The sequence below is a fragment of the Schistocerca americana genome, chromosome 8 (assembly GCF_021461395.2).
Source record: "Schistocerca americana isolate TAMUIC-IGC-003095 chromosome 8, iqSchAmer2.1, whole genome shotgun sequence".
Taxonomy (NCBI): domain Eukaryota; kingdom Metazoa; phylum Arthropoda; class Insecta; order Orthoptera; family Acrididae; genus Schistocerca; species Schistocerca americana.
The window spans coordinates 177,730,049-177,749,823 of NC_060126.1; the positions used below are offsets into that span (position 1 = coordinate 177,730,049).

The 19,775-nt window shown below is 39.4% G+C and overlaps 1 protein-coding gene across 2 annotated transcripts in view; it reads left to right on the forward strand.

Moving 5' to 3' along the window:
• The window catches only part of LOC124545329 (gastrula zinc finger protein XlCGF7.1-like), a 107,042-nt gene that overhangs the window by 66,028 nt on the left and 21,239 nt on the right, over positions 1 to 19,775 (forward strand). For both annotated transcript variants that reach the window (XR_006967604.1, XM_047124230.1), the window contains exon 3: positions 19,549 to 19,622. Coding sequence is in view for 1 of the 2 variants with exons in the window: in XM_047124230.1 (XP_046980186.1) it covers positions 19,549 to 19,622 (74 nt within the window). In the remaining variant the exon portion in view is untranslated. The remainder of the gene's footprint in view (positions 1 to 19,548; positions 19,623 to 19,775) is intronic.

Sequence of the window (19,775 nt, forward strand, 5' to 3'; positions counted from 1 at the left end):
CTCTCAGCACCCTTCAAAGCCTCTGTATGCCGTACACCATCCCTCCCTTAGTGCAACGGTTCCAGGAAAGCTGCTCACTCTTGATGGAGCCATTGTGATGTGTGTGTGGGTTCTCGGTCACGTTGGTCTGACAGGAAATGAGGCGGCTGATGCTGCTGCCGAGGCTGCAGTCCTTGTACCTCAGCCTGCCAGTTCTTACATTCCCTTCCCTCTGACGATATCTGTGTTGAAACTTTCTGGCAGATTAAAACTGTGCCCCAGACCGAGACTCGAACTCGGGACCTTTGCCTTTCGCAGGCAAGTGCTCTACCAACTGAGCTACCCAAGCAAGACTCACACCCCATCCTCACAGCTTTACTTCTGCCAGTACCTCATCTCCTACCTTTCAAACTTTACAAAGCTCTCCTGTGAAGGTCCACAAGAGAGCTTCTGTAAGCTTGGGTAGCTCAGTTGGTAGAGGACTTGCCCGCGAAAGGCAAAGGTCTCGATTTCGAGTCTCGGTCTGGCACACAGTTTTAATCTGCCAGGAGGTAATATCAGCAATCACTCCGCTGCAGAATGAAAATCTCGTTCTGGATATCTGTGTTGCCATCTGTCAGCAGGTGGTGTCACTTTGGCATCACAACTGGTCCTCCTTTGACGGGAACAAGCTCCAGGTTATTAAGCCTCTCCCAGCGGCTTGGACGACCTCCTCTCAGCCCTCTTGCTGTGAGGAGATCATGTTAAGTAGGATGCATATTGGTTACTGTCTTTTTAGCCATCACCATTGATAAGTGGTGCTCTCTCACCACTTTGTGAACATAGTGCTCAGCTTTTGACTGTCCATCACTTCCTGACAGAATGTCCTTTTTTTAACCCTTTATGTCCCCATTTGTGTTTGCTGTGTGAGTTATCGGTCGTTCAGTGAACGATGCACTGGCTGTCGAGCATGTTTTACTTTTTATCTGTTGTAGGAGTATGGCGAAGGCCATTTAATTTTTAGTTCTGGACCTCTGTTACTCTGTGCCATATTTTATAGACCTTTCTCCACGTCCCTGTTTTTAGCTGTCTCCTCTTCCGTCGTTGGGATTGACATGTAGTCATCATTAAGTCCTCTCTTTATCTTCCTATTCTACAGTTTTGACATGGGTGCAAATGACCCCAGTTGTTTTTATGCCCTAAAACAAAACAAACAAATGGCAGGTGTGTTCCAAGTTTACAAGGTAACTTCGCACCTCACGATTAAATGAGTAACCAATAAAAGTTCATTAACATTTGAGACAATTCCACTAATTTCTTAATTCAGGCCAAATTTGCTCACCAACAAGTACAACATAATTAGCAGAACAAGTTATTAATGCCACACAGACTAGGCTCAACATGAGAAAGTCCAGTTAACACACGACATATAATAGCATCACAGTTTTGGTAACCATCAAAAGCTTATTATTAAACATGGAAGCAAGAATAAACTCATAAATAAGTGTTCACCATGAGAGACTGAGCTGCACTACTGATCAAGACGCTACATCTTCTGAACCTTTCAGAATAATATACTGGTTTAACCAAACAGAGCCTAGAGCCACAGCTTAAACATAGCTGACACAATGGTACTCAATTTTGAATGTTAATAGGTGTTGCTCACACAGCATGCCACCAAAACTAGAAGCAGAGTTATAACCATTTTTTCCATTTCACACAATGCAGCTGAGCAACCACAATTTAAATCAGTTCAAAAAATGTGCTCACCTGGTATAGTCTTCTTTAGCATGGACCTTGATGGTAGTAGCAGACTTGCATAGGAATTGTCGCCATACTCCCACAGCCAATGATTTCCTCCTCTGTGAGCTGCTCCCTCCACAAACCTTCTTTCCACAGCTTGGCTGCTGGGACAGTCCTATCCAATGTATTCCGGGTGTTGATGTGATGAGCTGTGGTCCAACACAAACTCAGGCTGCATATCCATTCCACAGCCAGGGAATCTCCTGCCTCTCCTGTTAAAGGCAGACCACTGGTTCTGCACGGTTGGCGTGGTACTTCTCTGGTCTGTCGACTGCACTCAGCCGTCTCATTCCACATGCCCAGTGTGCTCATAGAATGTGGGAAGTGAATCTGAGACTCAGTCGGATGAAGCAGCCTCAGATGATGGCAGACTGCTCTCTTTTAGTGGAAATGCCCTAAAATGAAGATTGAGTTCCTCATTGGTCTCCTGGAACTCTAAGAGACCTCAGCACATACCATGTGCACTTCCTAGTGGTGGACACACATGGAATCTGTTGAAGTCAGGAGTATGCTGTGACATATTGATTTTCATGGTATGCCTGAAGAGTGACCAAAAACATCTAGTAAAGATTGGAACAAAGTTTAAAATGTGCACCTGGAACATAACCCATACAGAAGGTGGTGGGTCATTTTTTTCTGAGCCCTACTTTTAAGAACAATTTTGTAGTAAACCACACATAACTAAACACCTACCACTACTGCTGTGGTGTGCATCTCATTCAAGCACTGCACTGTTCAACAGCTCCAGGCATTTCTACAAGAGGCCACTGACTGTGAGTGGTGCCTCAGATGCCTGTGACAGGAAGCCAGTGGCCCCTAGCAGATGAATACCCTTTATGTTGTTGTGCACTGGCTCTGTCCCATCTCTATTGTATGAATCACTAAATGGTTGTATAGTTTGTTACACTGTCATGCTGTGACTCAAATAAAAAGGTTGTCGATATCTGTTAACCGAGTTTCTTATTGCCTCAGAGTTAAAACAAAAGTGACAACAAGAAGAACTTTTGTGTGCTCAACTTTAGTGACTGTGTTCATGTAACTTCTATATGGAGGCAGTCCTTCAGTCTGTTTTTCATTAGCAGCCACTTTGGAAAAACTCTGTGCAGACTCCACCATCTCCATTGGATCTGCCGCCATTTCTGCCATTGACAGTTGTGCTGAAGATTAGGAAACTTAAGAAAAACAGCTCCACCAGCACTTATTTGCATTTTGGGTGCAAGACCAGAACATTTGTAAGGCTTTGTTTTTGTGGATTTTTCTTTGCATGTGTCAGTTGTCAGCTGACCACCTTGTAGGAACTGACCTCATTTTCCTTTGATGAAATGTGTAGTTTTTTGTCACCAGAAGTGCACTCAAGTTACTGCTGCTCATGCAGAGTTTTACCAGTGCTGCAAGCAACTATTTCAATCATATCAGGCTTGGACACTGGTGTTCCAGGATCTTAAATTGTAAGTACCGCTTTATTGCTAAAAACTCCAGTCAGTCCTATTCTGACTCCATTGTTTGTTACACAATGAGGAAGATTGTCAGAGGGCACTTCAATGTGAAGCTGTGTTGTTGGACAAAGTGTTGGACATGGCTCAATCTTTCAAGGTCTCCCACATGGCAGGCACCGAATCAAAGCATGACAGGATGTTGCCATAGTTGATACTGACCCACAATGGCACATAGCAACAGACTTACCAAGTGACAAGGAATTCCACACGGTGCAAACCAGGAAACGTGGCTGCAGTGGACAAGCCTAGTGGCTGCCACAACAACAAAGACAATGTGCAGCACTTCAGTCATGCCCCTCTGTGCTTGGCTACCACAGGGCCCCAGCCTTTGCAGCATCTTTTCCCTTCTGTGCTGCATGTGTATCCTCTTGCTATTCTTTTTCACCTCCCTTGGGAAACATGTTTGGAGTGTTATTGGGAATGTTCTGCATTGTCTGTCACTGACATAAGAGCAGTCTCTCCACAGTTTTTCATTCCCCTTTCCTTTCTTTTTCTTTCTCTCATTTCTCTGATTTGGCATTTGCGGTTCCCCTTTTTCTTCTTCCTCCCTGTGTGCTCCTGAGGGCCGGCCCACGTGTCTGATGCATTACAGGTGACTGTGTAATGCATAATTTGTAGCCCCAGGTTGACAGGTAGAGTTTCACGTACCCCCTGGTACAGGCCAGGCCCAGGGAGGGGTGATTGCCTGAGCTGCTACCTTACCAAATTGCTGTCAGGTGTTCAGGAGGTGTGACCTGAGGTTTGAACAATCATCTTAGTCGGGTGTGCCCCCTTGTGAAGGGGGACACCAGTTGTAAGGAGCGCGCCATCAGAGGTGCTAGCAATCATGGAGGAGTTTCTCACAATGAGCTAATCAACTTGTCTATGGAACATGAATGGAATGAGCCTAATGATTCAAAGATCCTTCCAACTGCACCATGGTTTCTCATGCTCTCACATACTTAACAGTCAGTCCTTCACAGTGGTAAATCTGTTAATTATTCAGAAAGGTATTGATGCCATTGCTGGTCCTGTGAAATCCTGCTCTCCTGCAGTGAGTCTTCACGGGCTGTCACTTGGCAGCCACTGAGGTGACACCCTTTCATTTCTTAGTCATCATGGTTCTCCTCCAATGGAACGTTCACAGCCTTTGGTCCCACAAAGAGGATGTACAGCTGCTTTTAGTGTCACAGCGTCGCCTTGTACTCCGCTCTCAGGAAACAAAATTGCATCCTCACGACCGCTTTGAGCTTCCACATTTCTTCTTAGTTCATTTTGACCTTCCCCCAGCGGTTGGCATTCCATCTCATGCAGGCGTCATGCTGCTCATATGGGATGACATTCATAGTCAACCCATCTCCCTGACTACCCATCTTCAAGCTGTTTCAGTTCGCCTTTTCCTTCCTCATCTGACTTTTCCTCTCTGTACCATTTATGTCCCTCTGTCGTTTGATGTCAACAGGGCAGACTTCCTTCAGCTTATTGGGCAGCTACCTCCCCTATTTCTTCTACTTGGTGACTTTAATATGCATCATCCCCTTTGGGATTCTCCCAGGACCTGTCAGAGAGGCGCCATCTTGGCTGATAATCAACTCGACCTCTTCTGCCTAAACACTGGAGTACCCTCATTACGTTCTGACTCCTCACACGTCTATTCCCATTTGGACTTATCCTTCTGCATTGGCCAGCTTACCCATCGTCTAGCTCTACATTCCTTATTCAGCTCTACATTCCTTGTGCTTCAAATTTTTGAATTTGTTTTCTGAGAGTTTAGGGTGTGTGACAGTTTCATGGCACATACCAGGTGTAGAAGTACGAAACCGGAATTTTCCAATAGATGGTGCTAGCCATCAGTGTAGGGGCCATGAGACGGTGGGTGCAGTGCCACCTGCTTCTTGTAATGGCTGATAACAAATGTCAACACACAGTAACCCAAGTTTCGTCCATCAGCATCTGTTTCAGACCTGTAAACATGTCATGTCTTGTGCCTTTGGTGGACAGTATTGGTTTTCTGCTATCATTTGAGGAACACAGCTGCAGAATCACATCAAATGCTCCTCAAAGCTTTTGGCAAACATGCTTTTAAGAAAACAGAGTGTTTCAAGTGGTTCAAAAAATTCGAAAGTGGTGATTTTGATGTGAGAAATGACGAGTGCAGAACACCACAGAAAAAGTTTCAAGACAACGAATTGCAGGCCTTATTGGATGAAGATGATACTGAAACTCAACAGGAACTTGCAGAACAATTGAATGTGACACAGAAAGCCGTTTCTATTTAGTTGAAAGCTATGGGAAAGGTGCCGAAAGTGGGAAAATGGGTTCCGCACGAACTGAATAAAAGACAGCAAGCAAATTAAAAGTTCACTTACGAAACGCTGCTCGCCATAAAAAAAAGCCATTTTGCCTTCAAATAGTGTCAGGTGATGATAAATGGATATATTTTGATAATCCTAAGCATTGTAAACCGTGGGTGAATCCAGCTTCCTATTGCAGGTTCCTTGCAAACATTTGTGCAAGTCAAAAACAAGTTACACTCTATGTCTTACTGTGTGACCTTCTGACGTGGTAGACATTTAGTCTTGGTGACAAATGCATCACAGAATTGAATGAGGGCAGTTCTCGCCCACTGCCATGCGGATGACCATGAGCAATCTATCACTTTTGTGTCCAAAAGGTTCAGCACAGCTCAGCAGAACCATTCACAGATAAAAAAAGAAGACCTTGTGATCATTTATGGTATCAGAAAATTTGGAAATTTCATGTATTTTTAGAAGGTACAAAATTCCACTTAGTCACAAATCATAAACCTTTAGTTTCATTGTTACACCCTTCAGTTGCCTTACTTGAGAAAACCACTCATTGCCTTCAGTGTTGGGCCTTACTTTCGTCAAGGTATAATTACGATATCCATTTCCGCGCACATATATGGGCGCATTGTCTCGACTGTACATTTGAGTGTGATCCATGGTTTGATCAGAAAGAACTGTTACCTTTTCAACTGGGCATAGAAGCACTACAGCCTTTTGATTGTCTCCCCATTACCAGCTCCAGGATTGCAAAAATGGTAGCTGCAAACCCAGTGCTTAAACACATTTGTGCATGGTATGACCTGGGTGGCCTGACTGTCTGCTGCTATGGGAATCTGACCCGTTGCAGAAATTATAGACTTTCCGTCATCATCTTTCTCTGTTGGATGGTATCATTCTCTTCTGAACAGAAAAGGCATTCCTCAGGGCTGTGATTCCCAAGCTGAGGGAGGTTCTCACTTTGTGACATCAAGTTCATTGGGAAGCCTTCCATACTAAACAATTGTCACATGGGTGCATCTTCTGGCCTGGTACTGACTGCAAAGTGGAGCACCTGGTCGCAACCTACCACCGGTGTTCCAATTAACAGGCAGCACTATGCACTGTCTTTTCTCCCTTGTCAAGAACCCATGTCACTTTGGGAATGAATCCATGTAGATTGACAAGTCTTGTAGTACAACAGGTGTTTAAAGGAGGTGTTAAAATTATTAAAATATAAACCTGAATGAAAAGTCCAATAGTCCAGTGTAGCTGTAGTTAATTAAGTTGATTAGAAACCCACACAACTAGTTTTGCAACATTTTAGTTGCATCTTCTGGTGTATGTCTGTACACAGAATTTTGTAAATTAATGCTTTGATAATGGGGAAATAAAGTTATCTGAGATATCTTAAATTACTGAATGAATAGACTTACACAAGGAAGAAAATATTACTCATAGAGTTAGGAAACTAGGTATGGATCCCATATGCCACAAAAAGAATGGGCCTATACATACAGGGTGTACATAGTCAGGGAAAACTTTCAATGATTTATTGCACAAGAACTAAACATTGTACAGATGTCATACATATTGCATTTTGAAGAGAAACCCTGAAGTTTTCTTACAAGCATTCAATATGTGAACCACTGATTTCTTTGGACTCCTTATGAATGTCTCTCGTACGTGCTCCACTTTTACTTCACTCACACTTGGACACCTGCTTCTCTTTGCCAAGCACAAGCAACCTGTTGTAATGAATTTGTTGTGCCAGTGGTAAATGGCCTTACTTGTTGGTGGCTTCTTACCGTACTTGCTTCTAAACATCCATTGAACTGCTGTAGCACACTTGTTTTTGTCGAACTCCAACACACGGGAAGCTCGCTTTGCACTGGAACTAACCATGTTTGTGACTAGCGCTGAATATTGGCAAATTACCAAACTATGCTGTGGCGGTATACATGGGAAAAAAACCTTTCAGGGTTTCTCTTCAAAATGGAATATGTATGATATCTGCACACTGTTTGGTTCTTGTGCAATAAATAATTGAAAGTGTTCCTGGACTTTATGTATGCCCTGTATTTAATAAAATAAGGTTTGTAATTTCAAGCCAAAAGGAAGTTACTTACAACTGCTATGCCATATGGTGTAGGGAATTGTTACAGAATGCCGATGTCGCAAAGTAACAATTCTCATGGCTAAGCAAAGTTCTCAGCTCTCGTGGATTAATAAAAACCGTCATCAGTGATGAATATCCAGTATAAAAAATGAAAGAATACAATTAGGAATCAGGAACTGATCCTTGCTTTTTTTTTAAAAAAAAATTGAAGCAGTAATTAAAAGGAAAAAGAGGTAGAGACAGTCCCCACGTAATATGAAACAACTGCCAAAAACGGGACTGATCTGTGTTGAAAATCATGAACAGTTGTCATTTTACCGACTAAAATATGTTCCTGGTAGCCTGTGTCAAGCGAAGACAATGCCGAAACTTCATGCAGATTAAAACTGTGTGCCGGACCGAGACTCGAACTCGGGATCTTTGCATTTCGCGGGCAAGTGCTCTACCAACTGAGCTACCCAAGCACGACTCACACCTCGTCCTCACAGCTTTACTTCTGCCAGTACCTCGCCTCCTACCTTCCAAACTTTACAGAAGCTCTCCTGCGAACCGTACAGAACTAGCACTCCTGAAGGAAAGGATATTGCGGAGACATGGCTTAGCCAAAGCCTGGGGGATGTTTCCAGAATGAGATTTTCACTCTGCAGCAGAGTGTGCGGTCTGGCACACAGTTTTAATCTGCCAGGAAGTTTCATATCAGTGCACACTCCACTGCAGAGTGAAAATCTCGTTCTGGAAAGACAATGCCCCTTGTAAATGTTATCCAGGAACGTATTGGGTTCTGGAATGATTGAAGAATAAAAGTTAGTGCTGAAAACTAATAAAATTAACATGCTGAAATACACTGAAAAATTATTTTTAACATTTTTTATGAGTCACCAGTGATCGAAAGGAAGAAGCTTATGGTGACTGTCTAACTTACTGAAAAGAGACTCACTGATATGTGTTTGTTACCAATATAATAGTAAATGTAGCAGCTAACAAAACAAGCTACGAGGCAGCCTATGGGTTGTCGGATCGTGTGTCATGGCTGCTGTACAGGTACTGAGACAGTTAAGCAAATCAACTGACATCAACACGAAAGATAAGAGAAGTGTGCTGCTAGTATTCTGCTGAGGAATTGCAGTCACCATGTGGACTGCTAGACTCGGCTCTCTGTATTACATAAAAATTGAACCTAGTTGATACTAATTCAATAATTTTCCCCTTATTAACATTATGATATCAGTATTACCCAAGTTCAGTTTTTATGTAATACAGAATTGAACCTGGGTGATACTAATATAATAGTTTTCGTCTTAGTAACATTACTGTATTAGTATCATCCAGCCTCAATTTTCATGTAATACAGAGGACTAAGTTTAATAGTTCATGAATAAAACCTATACAATAATAAATGCTCATGCCCCAACAAATGAAAAAAATTGTCTAACAAAAACAAAGAAAGAGGTAGATAAATTTTGGGACCTTCTAGAACAAACGGTGAACAGAGTAAATAAAAAGAATGTAAAAATCTTATTGGGAGGTTTCAATGCTCAGTTGGGAAAAGAAAGGAAATGTAAAGATATAATTGGAAAATGGAGTCCACATAAATTTGTGAACAAAAACGGTCAAAGACTTGTGGAACTCTGCAGAGAACACAACCTTATATCTAAATCAACATACTTTAAGAGGAAGCCAAGTAAACTTAAAACATGAAACATCCAGACTGGAGGAAGGGGGATTGGCAGCTAGACCATGTCTGTATGGACAAAAATTTTCATAAGGAGATCCACAATGTTAAAGTACTGAGAGGAGTAGACACAGGCTCAGACCATTATGTAGTTAAAATTAAAGCTTAAACTGCTTGGGATTCGCTGATGATCTTGCTCTCCTAATCAGAAGTCATTCAAGAAGTCAGGCAACAAGTGAAATCACTACAAGAAATAGCAGAGAAAGTAGGCCTTAGAATATCATTTGAAAAAACGGAGATTATGCTAACTGATCCACCACTTGCAAACAAAATTATTATAGGAGAACAGGAAATCAAAATTGGTGGTAAATTTAAATATTTAGGCGAAATAATAACATACAATCTAAATGAGAAGCCATCATGACAGAATAGAATAAAAAAACTGAACTACGCAAATTACATTACCAAATCTACATACAACAAAAAAGCCTATCTATAGATGCAAAATTAAAACACTATAAAACAGTTACACAACCAGAAATAACGTATGCAGTTGAAACTATCTTCAAAATAACTAATACAGCAGAAATTGACAGAATACTAAAAATAGAATGAAGAATAATTAGGACATGTATAATAAACAGTATAAAATAAATGGACATTGGAAAATAGAATCAAATATAAGAAAATAGAACCAGTGATGAGCACAATCAGGAAGAAACGCATCTCATTCGTTGGACATCTGATGAGAACTCCAGAAAACAGAATTAGTAAAAAAATAATACGAAAATTGTGGAATAGCAAGAGCGACATTAAATGGATCACAGAAATTAAGGAAGGTATAAAAGAACTCCAAATTACAGTAGATGACCTAAAAAACAAGACAGAGAAAACCAGAATACTGCAAGACCTGCAAACCAGACTACAAATGAAAATCAATAAAAGGAGTACAGGAAGAGTGGTCTCAGATGAAGAAAGAAAGAAAATATCTGAAAGAATGAAGAAATATTGCGCAGACAGAAGAGCAAAACACCTTTCATTTAAGAATAGACTCTAATAATTATATTACCTAAATATCATATTAAGTTATTGTTGAGCCAAATGTATCCCTGTGTAACAACTTGTTTACAACTTTGTGTTTTTGTCTAGAGTGGTCCAATGAAGGCCATAAAATAAATAATAATAAAATAATAATAAGTTCATGTGGTGACCACAATTCCTCAGCAGAGCATTGGGAAAATCCATATCGAAATCACACAAAAGACCAAAGAAGTAATCCTACAGAAAAAGATCTTGAGACATCCTGGTGATACTCAGAATGTGAAAAAGTGCTGGAAGAATGCAAAGACCCTTAGCCTAAGTATAACAGCAGAAAAAAACACTTACCTGAAATTGGGAAACAAGTGATGAAAACCATCAGACATACCAAGAGATAGTACATGAAGGAACAACCATTTAACAAAATTTTCTCAGCTACAACATGTAAGATTTCTAAAGGACTTTTGCAGGAATAATCAGAGGATGTACCCACAATTTTTTTTTTTCCCAGAAAATTCCGTGATCAGTCGGGGAAAACTGTCAGGAACTGATGCAGTGGTTTTGGGAAAGGGAACTTCTCAACTGTCCCAAACTTCATCCCCCTGCCACCCCTCCCCTCCCCTCCCCTCCCCAACCCTCCTTCCAGATGCAATAAGTGAATCTGCACTTACACCCACACCAAATCACCACCACCCTCACAAGAAGATATGCACAGGCATATGCTCAAACTCAAATACAACAGAGCTTCAGGAGAAGATGGTATCACTCAAGAACTGCTGAAAAATCTTGGACAAAATTCCCTCAAAGAATTTACACAAATAATGACAGAGATTTAGCAGACAGAAGAACTTCTTGTAGACAGGAAATACATCCTCATTCACCCATTACGTTAAACCTGAAAAAACTGATGTAAATAACCATAATGGAATGTCTCTTCTTAAAAATGTATACAAATCTCTGTCAGCTTGCTTCTTCCAAAGAGTTCAGATGCTACTCGATAAGAAAAATTGGTGAATTCCAAGTCAGCTTCTGCACTGATTGAAATTGTGCAGAAGAAATATTAAATTTAAAAACAACATTAAAACAGAAAACACTCAGAAACAACCTGATCATATGCTCCTCTGTGAACTTCAAGAAGGGTATTGTGGCGGCAAGGTTTGTTGCCCTACAGAGAATGCTCACTTGCCCTTGGTATCTCCCTCTGCAGTACACAGGCCAGTGCTGGTCAGACCTACAATGTTTCTCATTTTTTTTTTTTAAAAAAAAAGCTGTAAAAATATTAGATGCACTGAATTTGTCAACAGGGTGTAAGATAAATAAAGTTCCATGTCTAAATGAACTATCAAATAAGCAAAAGTCATTGATTGTAAACTCCGATAAATTGCCAATTTCTGGTACAAATTTGTACCACCAAATCCACAGTTTGTTGTTTTTGACATAAGTCATGAAACCAAACAATCTGTACTAAATCATTCACAATTACAGCACAATTACTCACAAGCAGCCAGTTTAATGTTTTCACCCTGTCCAGACACCAAAAATACAAATGGATTTTTTATGGTTGAAATTCTTGCACAGTATACTTTGGAAATGTTCACTTCAGAATACCAGTTCTCCATTGTAATTGAACAGCACATCATGCAGAATTTCTTATTTGAAATAGAAGAATCTGTCATTTGCGTAATCATCATTTATGTTCATTCTTTAACACTTTCTGATACATTTCAATTTGTCTATTTTCATGATTATTCATAATTAATACATTTTTTGAAGCTCAGTACACATCTGAATGCCATGAAGGATAGTAACTCACTCCTCAAGATTCAGATCAAAATCCTGCTCACAGTTTTAATGCACACAAAATATCTTGCTTCTGATTGGCCAAGTCCCAGTGTAACCAATCATGTTTTGATTTAGATCCATACAATCCCATATTTTGTGCCTTGAATTTATGTCATTCCAAAGTTACTTAAGACAAAATTATGTGATCATGAGTTCCAGAAAAATGAATAAAAACAAACTAATCTTGTTACCAACTGTCTCAAGGATTGAACTAGCCATTGTGATTCCAAAATACTGTTAACATTCTATTTCACAATTCACAACTTTCCTTTTGTACATGACTTACAACACAATACAGATCCATGTTCCCATGCTTTAATCCACTCAGTTGCAAAGATTCTTACATCACATAATACCACATTTATTATCCCACTCACTCAGGCAATTAAACAAATGAAATTTGCAATAGTAAACAGAAACCATAATGTCACTAAAACATACAATTATTACATACGATTAAGTTGTTTTTCTATATTGTTGAAATACATTGTCATACTTCTCCATTGACTTTTAGCTAATGCATATGGACTTGTTAGAAAGTTACCTGTGGCAGATCAATTCATGGAGCACACAAATGCATAACAGAAAACAGCTTTCACACTAGCTTTTGAGCATTCAAAAGCTAGTGTGTGTGTTGTTTCCTGTTATATGTTTCTGCACTTGATGCATTGATTCTCTATAGGCAAGTGGTTGCCTTTCCTGTATTTTATATATTGCTCCCTGCAGGAATTTCCATTACTGTTAGAAAGTTATTTATTTATGGAAGTTCTAAATTCTGTGTATTGTATGACTTTGTGTGCATGTCTTGAAAAGTACTGTATATATACGAGGCATCCTCTTTGTTAGCTATTGCATAACAGAATGTTGTACAGAGTTTTATTCCATTTGTTCTATGGTAGATGTGTAATTTAATCTATAATGTATGTAATATTTTGCTGCTTGTAATGTGGTGACACTTCATAACTGGAGCTTCAGGCTAGCTTACATGAGTAACATCTGCTATGCGGAAGGTATGGCTCATTGCATGTATGCTGCTAGCTATCAGTTGATTCTATGAGGGCCATTTTTAAAGTAAGAACCAATTTGCAATGGAGTAAGAGAAATTTTATTATTGAATTAAATTGATCAGAAACTACATTATGTACATTTTTTCACTTTCTAACATAGTCATCATGAACATTTAAACATTTGTAAAGTTGTGGCACCAGCTTTTGGATCTCGGCTTCAATGACCTCTGCCACCTGACCTTTAAACCAGTTGGTAACAGCATTTTTCAGCATATCATCATTTTCCAAACACTTTCCACCAAGAAATTCCTTCAGTTTTGAAAACAGATGTAAGTGTGATGGTGCTAAGTCAGAGCTGTATGGTGGATTATCTGGTAGTTCCCAGTGAAACTAGTCCAGTTGTGTCTTTGTTCTTGCCACTACATGAGACCGAGCATTGTCGTGAAGCAGAATGTTGTCGCTAGAGAGCAGCCCAATCAGTGTTTTTGTGTAGCGCGCCTAAGCTTTTATAATGTTTTACTGTACTTCTCAGCACTTATTGTCATTCCTCTTGTTAAAAAGTTTAACAGAAGAATGCCTTTCCAGTCCCAATAAACTGTGGCCATGATTTCTGTGTTTAATGTCCTTGTTTGGATTTCTGTGGCTTCATTGGGGAGTTTGAATGATGCCACTCACTGGATTGACATTTATCCTCTGGAGTGAAGTACACAACCCATATTTCATCACCAGTCACAGTGTTATGCAAGGACAAATCACCATCCTTGTGATTGCACTCCTAAAACAGACAAAGAATGTGTCATTCGCTTTTGTTTTCTGTGTTTCTGTCAATATTTTCACCAGCCATATTGCACATATCTTTTTGTAGTGAAGTTTGTCAGTAACAGTATGAAAAACTACTGATTTTGTAACTTGTGGGAAATATCTGATGCAACTAGTCTATAGTGAACTGCCTGTTTTGGCAAATTTCCTCATCAGCATTTCATGTCAGGTCTTCATTCCCGACAATAGGCCATCCAGATCATTCTTATCATGAACATTTGTCCTTCCTTCATTAAAAAGCCTACACCATTTACACACATTCACACACTTCCATTAGTCATTACACGTCTACTATAAACTTCAACAATCTGCTGGAGAATTTCACCAGGATGAACTTGTTTTGCATTTAAGAACCAAATAACCGAGCACACATCACAGTTGGTGGGATTATTGATTGATGTGGCAACAAACGAAGCAATATAAACCATGAAACCAACACTGGTAGAGATGTGAAACATAGTGGTGCCGAAGTGAAAGACTGGCCAAGAGTGGCTGACCATGAACAGATGCCACAAGACTGGATGCACGGACACAATGCGCTATCTGTTCTTAGTTTAAAAATTACCCTCATATGTGAGTGGTGTATCTGACTGTGGCGTAGTATGATTCAGTTGATCACCACACCCTCTTTATCATCCTCAAAGAATGAGAATATGACCTGAAAACTGAAATCTCATCGAACATTCACCAACACACACCCATAATAAAATTCCTGGTTGAGGTGTTTGAACCATTTCTAATCAAACCAGTATTCAACAGGATGACAAACTGTGTCCTATCCTCTGTAATCTGGTTCTGGGCAAAATCATCCAAGAGTTAGAAAAAAACTTTAAAAACAAAACTATTGGAAACCCATACAACTTGGAACACACAAAAATGACATCCAGATTTCTTGTCCAGCTTTTGCAGATGACCTGCCAATACTTACAGAAGAGGGGACAGCAATCAAACTGATAGAAACTCTCAACTGTGCTGGATGAGTTACCTCCACATGTTTCCAAAAAAAAAATGAGGTACATATGCTTAAAACATCGGACTCAAAAACTGATAACAAAATGTGGACAAATCAAGGGATTTCCGTACTTCAGGTAGTTAGGCTGAATCCTTGAACCTATGGGGTAGGGGGGTGGCACAGAAAATTCACATACAAAAACATGGGAGTGGATACAGTAAAACCTACATCATCTACCAAAAAAAGTACATAAATACACACAATACCAGGCACTACAACTCAATTATCAAGCGTGAAGCCGCAGAATGCATACACCCCATGGTAAAAGTGATCTGGAATATATCCTCAAAGCAGACTGCAGAGTTCTAAGAACTCAGAGTATTGAAGCAACTTAAATAACAATAAAAGCAAGTCTTCCTCTCCAGATTGTATACTAATTAAATTCATTTCAGAGTAAGCTGATACAGTAGCTCCTTACTTAACTATCATATGCAACCATTCGCTCGATGAAAGATCTGTACCCAAAGACTGGAAAGTTGTATAGGTCACACTAATATTCAAGGAAGATAGTAGGAATAATCCACTAAATTACAAGCCCATATCATTAATGTTTATATGCAGCAGGATTTTGGAACATATATTGTGTTTGAACAGTATGAATTACCTCGAAGAGAATGGTCTATTGGTAAACAGTCAACATGGATTTAGAAAACATCATTCTTCAGAAACACAACTAGCTCTTTACACACACAAAGTGTTGAGTGTTATAGACTAGGGATTTCAAACTGATTCTGTATATCTAGGTTTCCAGAAGGCTTTTGACACTGTACCACACAAGTGGCTTGTAGTGAAATTGCATGCTTGTGGATTATTGTTATGTAACTGGATATGTGATTCCCTGCCAGAGGGGTCACAGTTCATAGTAACTGATAGAAAGTTATTGAGTAAAACAAAAGTGGTATCTGGCGTTACCCAAGGTAGTGTTACAGGCCCTTTGCTGTACCTTATCTATATAAACAATTTAGGAGACAATCTGAGCAACTGTATGGTTTGTTTGCAGATGATGCTGTCATTTATTGTCTAGTAAAGTCATCTTAAGACCAAAACAATTTAGAAAAGATATCTGTATGGTGTGAAAATTGACGGTTGACCCTAAAGAATGAGAAGTGTGAGGATATCACATGAGTGCTAAAAGGAATCCATTAAACTTCTGTTACATGACAAATCAGTCAAATCTAAAGACTGTAAATTCAAATAAATACCTACGAATTACAGTGTCAAACAATTTAAATTGGAAGGAACGCATAGAAAATATTGTGGGGAAAGCTAACCAAAGACTGTGTTTTATTGGCAGGACACATAGAAAATGTAAAAGATCTACTAAAGAGACTGCCTACCCTTTGCTTGTGTGTCCTCTTTTTGGAGTACTGCTGCTTGCTCAGGAATCCGTACCAGGTAGGATTAACAGAGTACATCGAGAAATTTCAATGAACAGCAGCACCTTTTGTATTGTCGCGAAATAGGGGAGAGAGTGTTGCTGACATAATACAGAATTTGAGGTGGACATCATTAAAACAAAGGTGTTTTTCATTGTGGTCGGAATCTCCTCACAAAATTTCAATCAGCAAATTTCTCATCTGAATATGAAAATATTTTGTTGACCCTGACCTACATAGGGAGAAACGATCATCATAATAAAACAAGGGAAATCAGAGCTTGCACAGAAAGATACAGGTGTTCATTTTTTCTACGCCCTGTTTGAGAATGGGATAATAGAGAATTATTGTGAAGGTGGTTTGATGATCCCTCTGCCAGGCAGGCAAGTGTGATTTGCAGAGTATCGATGTAGATGTAGATACTCTGTCACAAAAGAACAGAAGATGAATGCAGACTACAGTTTTGAAAAACAACTGAAAAAGGCACAGAATCTTGTGACAAACCTCAAAAAAAGAAAATTTGAATTTTATGTGCACATCCACTGACTCCCAACAAAACATGCCCACAAAGCTGCAGTGTACATAGAACAACTCAAAACCGTATCTTGGATCCAGCAGGTCAAAAAGGATTTAGAAAAGGCTCATATTAGTTCATGAGACATTTTCAGCAGTAACTCGTACAGCCAAACATTATCAAATACTAAGTACTGCCAGAAAGTAAAGTCAGAAAGCGGACTGAAGGAAAAAATGGAAGACTTGCTCGAACACTCCAAAGATTGAATGGAATGTAATAAATTAGTGCAATTTGATAGTTTCATGTAATTAATTAATTAATTAATCAGTCAATATTCATCCCTCCCTTTTTCCATTTATCCAACCTCCCCCCCCCCCCTCCCCCCCCCCCCCCAAATACCCTTCTTGTCCTGTACATTATTTACTGCTTTGTCGAGTTCCTGTAATCCTAGTATCTCCTTTCTGTATTAATTTTATTTTTGCCAATATATGTGGCTTATGGAGGGCTAAGAGTTCCTAGGAAAATTTGAGTGATGCATGTGTCTGGCATTAGGTGATTCATTCTTCTTTGGAATCTGTTCTTTGCTGTAAACGTCATAAAACATTTCTCATTTTCAGAATGTTGTTGACAGTAGTACAACCTTCAAGATAATAATTTTCCATTTGTAATCTATACTAGCTGAGTACCCAGTGTTGTCTGGATATGTATTTATTCCAGTCTTCTGTAAGTCCATCTCCTTTTTCTCGCTCTTTCTATCAATCTCCACCACACCTCTCTGTCTATCGCCATATCTCTCTCTCACTCACTCACTCACTCACTCACTCTCTCTCTCTCTCTCTCTCTCTCTCTCTCTCTCTCTCTCTCTCTCTCTCTTTCTCTCTCTCTCTCTCTCTCTATCTATCTCAATCTCAATCTGTGCCTCCCCCCTCTAATTCCATCTCCCCCTCCTCTCTTTTCCAATCCCCTGCTCTCCCCTCTCTCTGTCCATCTCTTCCTTTTTCCTATTTTTGTCCATATCCTCCCCTTCCCTTTCCCTGGCCATTTCCTCCTTCCCCTCTGTCTGTTCATCTCCTCTTCCCACATCTTTCTATCTGTCCCTTTCTCCTCCCGTCTCTGGATATCTCTCCTCTTTCATGTTTCTGTCCATTTCCCCCTCCCTTGTCTCTTTGTCCATTTCATCCTCCACCCATCTGTCCCCATTTCCTCATTCTCCCTCAATGCCTGTCAATGTTGTGAATGGAGTTAGTAGCAAAGAAGTAATAAAAAAATTAAAACTTCATGCATGATACAGCAGTGTCTCGCCCATCTTGCTGTTTATGACATCATATCTCTTGAATTATGTTTTGTGCAATGCTATATTTCACACATTCAGTGTTTGACATTGTATCTCCTGAACTAAGAGTTGTAAAATGGTGTAATTTTTCTGGTACATTCAGTGGTATATATGAATACAGACTGCAAAAGTGCCATGAATGCAGTTAGTAGTAAAGAAGTAATAAATTGAAACATTGTGCTTCATGAGATAGTTTTCATGCAAGAACAGTGAAAATGTGGTAAGTGAAAAACTTTTCTTCTTTCAGTTTTTTTTTTTTTTTTTTTTTTTTTTTTTGGGGGGGGGGGGGGGGGGGAGGGGTTGTCATCACCAAGAAAAAGTTTCGTAAAGGATTGAAAGTGTGTGTTAAATTTCTCGGGTATTCTCGCATCATGGGCAACACTGCTTTATCAACCTCATCCCTACACCAGCCTCTTTCATGGGTGGGTGTTTCGTACCCCCGCAGTGATTCTTTCCAGACACTAAATGATGTGTGTACCAAGTTTGGTTGAAATTGGTCCAGTCGTTTGGGAGATGTGGAACATACATACATACATTTTTATAATTTATATGCATTTATTCGAGGTGTGGATTTTTTATCAGCAACAAGTAGATAACATCAAATTTAAGGTTGCCTTTCTCATGTCGGTCTTCACGTAAATTCTTTTGTTTGTGTTTGTATAAGATACCAGTAGCATCTGCTATTTCTCTCGTATTTAACTGATGCCTCATTGTCACAGTCTGGTGGATGTCATTGATAAAGTACAAAATTTTGTTCTCATTGGTCTTCCTGACTGTTCATGTCCATATATTCTCATCCTACGTCATTTGAACTCAAACTGAATTCCTAATGCAGTGTACATAATTTATGATGGCATCATTATACAATACCTTCTTCTCTTCCTGTCTGTTTTCTTTCTGCCAAGATTATGTGACGAAAATATCAGGGGTGTAGGGTTTGGAAAATAAGAGGATTTTTGAAAGAATTTATTAAACTGTAACAAATGATAAAAATGAAAACAAAATAATTAAGAAATAACAAACAGACAAGTAAAGGTACCAAAGAGAGAGAAAATCAGATTAATGGGAAAGGAAGAGGATATGTAAGGATGAGATAAAACTATGTAGCTATATCAGGTGAAGGACTAAAGGTCAGAGCAGTGTGAAGGAAATTGAACTTTTCAGTTCTTATGTAGGTGTATCACATGTATTTAATCATAATTCAGTTTTTATGCTGTGCATTAGCTGTACCACTGTTTTGGACATAAATTTTTACAAAACAATGAAAATATTTTCTGTTCTCATTTTTTCCCCAGGAATCTTCTTGATGAAATTGCCGCACTTGCGCAAATAAGCGAAGAGGAGATAGAAAATTTGGCATCAGGTGGAGGTAAGTGATGCTTAGTAGACAGTCAGAAAATTACTTCATTTAAATAAAAAGCAAAATATCAAAAGAAAGGTCATGGCAGTGGAGGGAAGAGAGAAAAATGCTTCTCTTTGTGCCCTTAGAATTATTTAGGGTCTGTCAAGCTGCAGGAGAAAG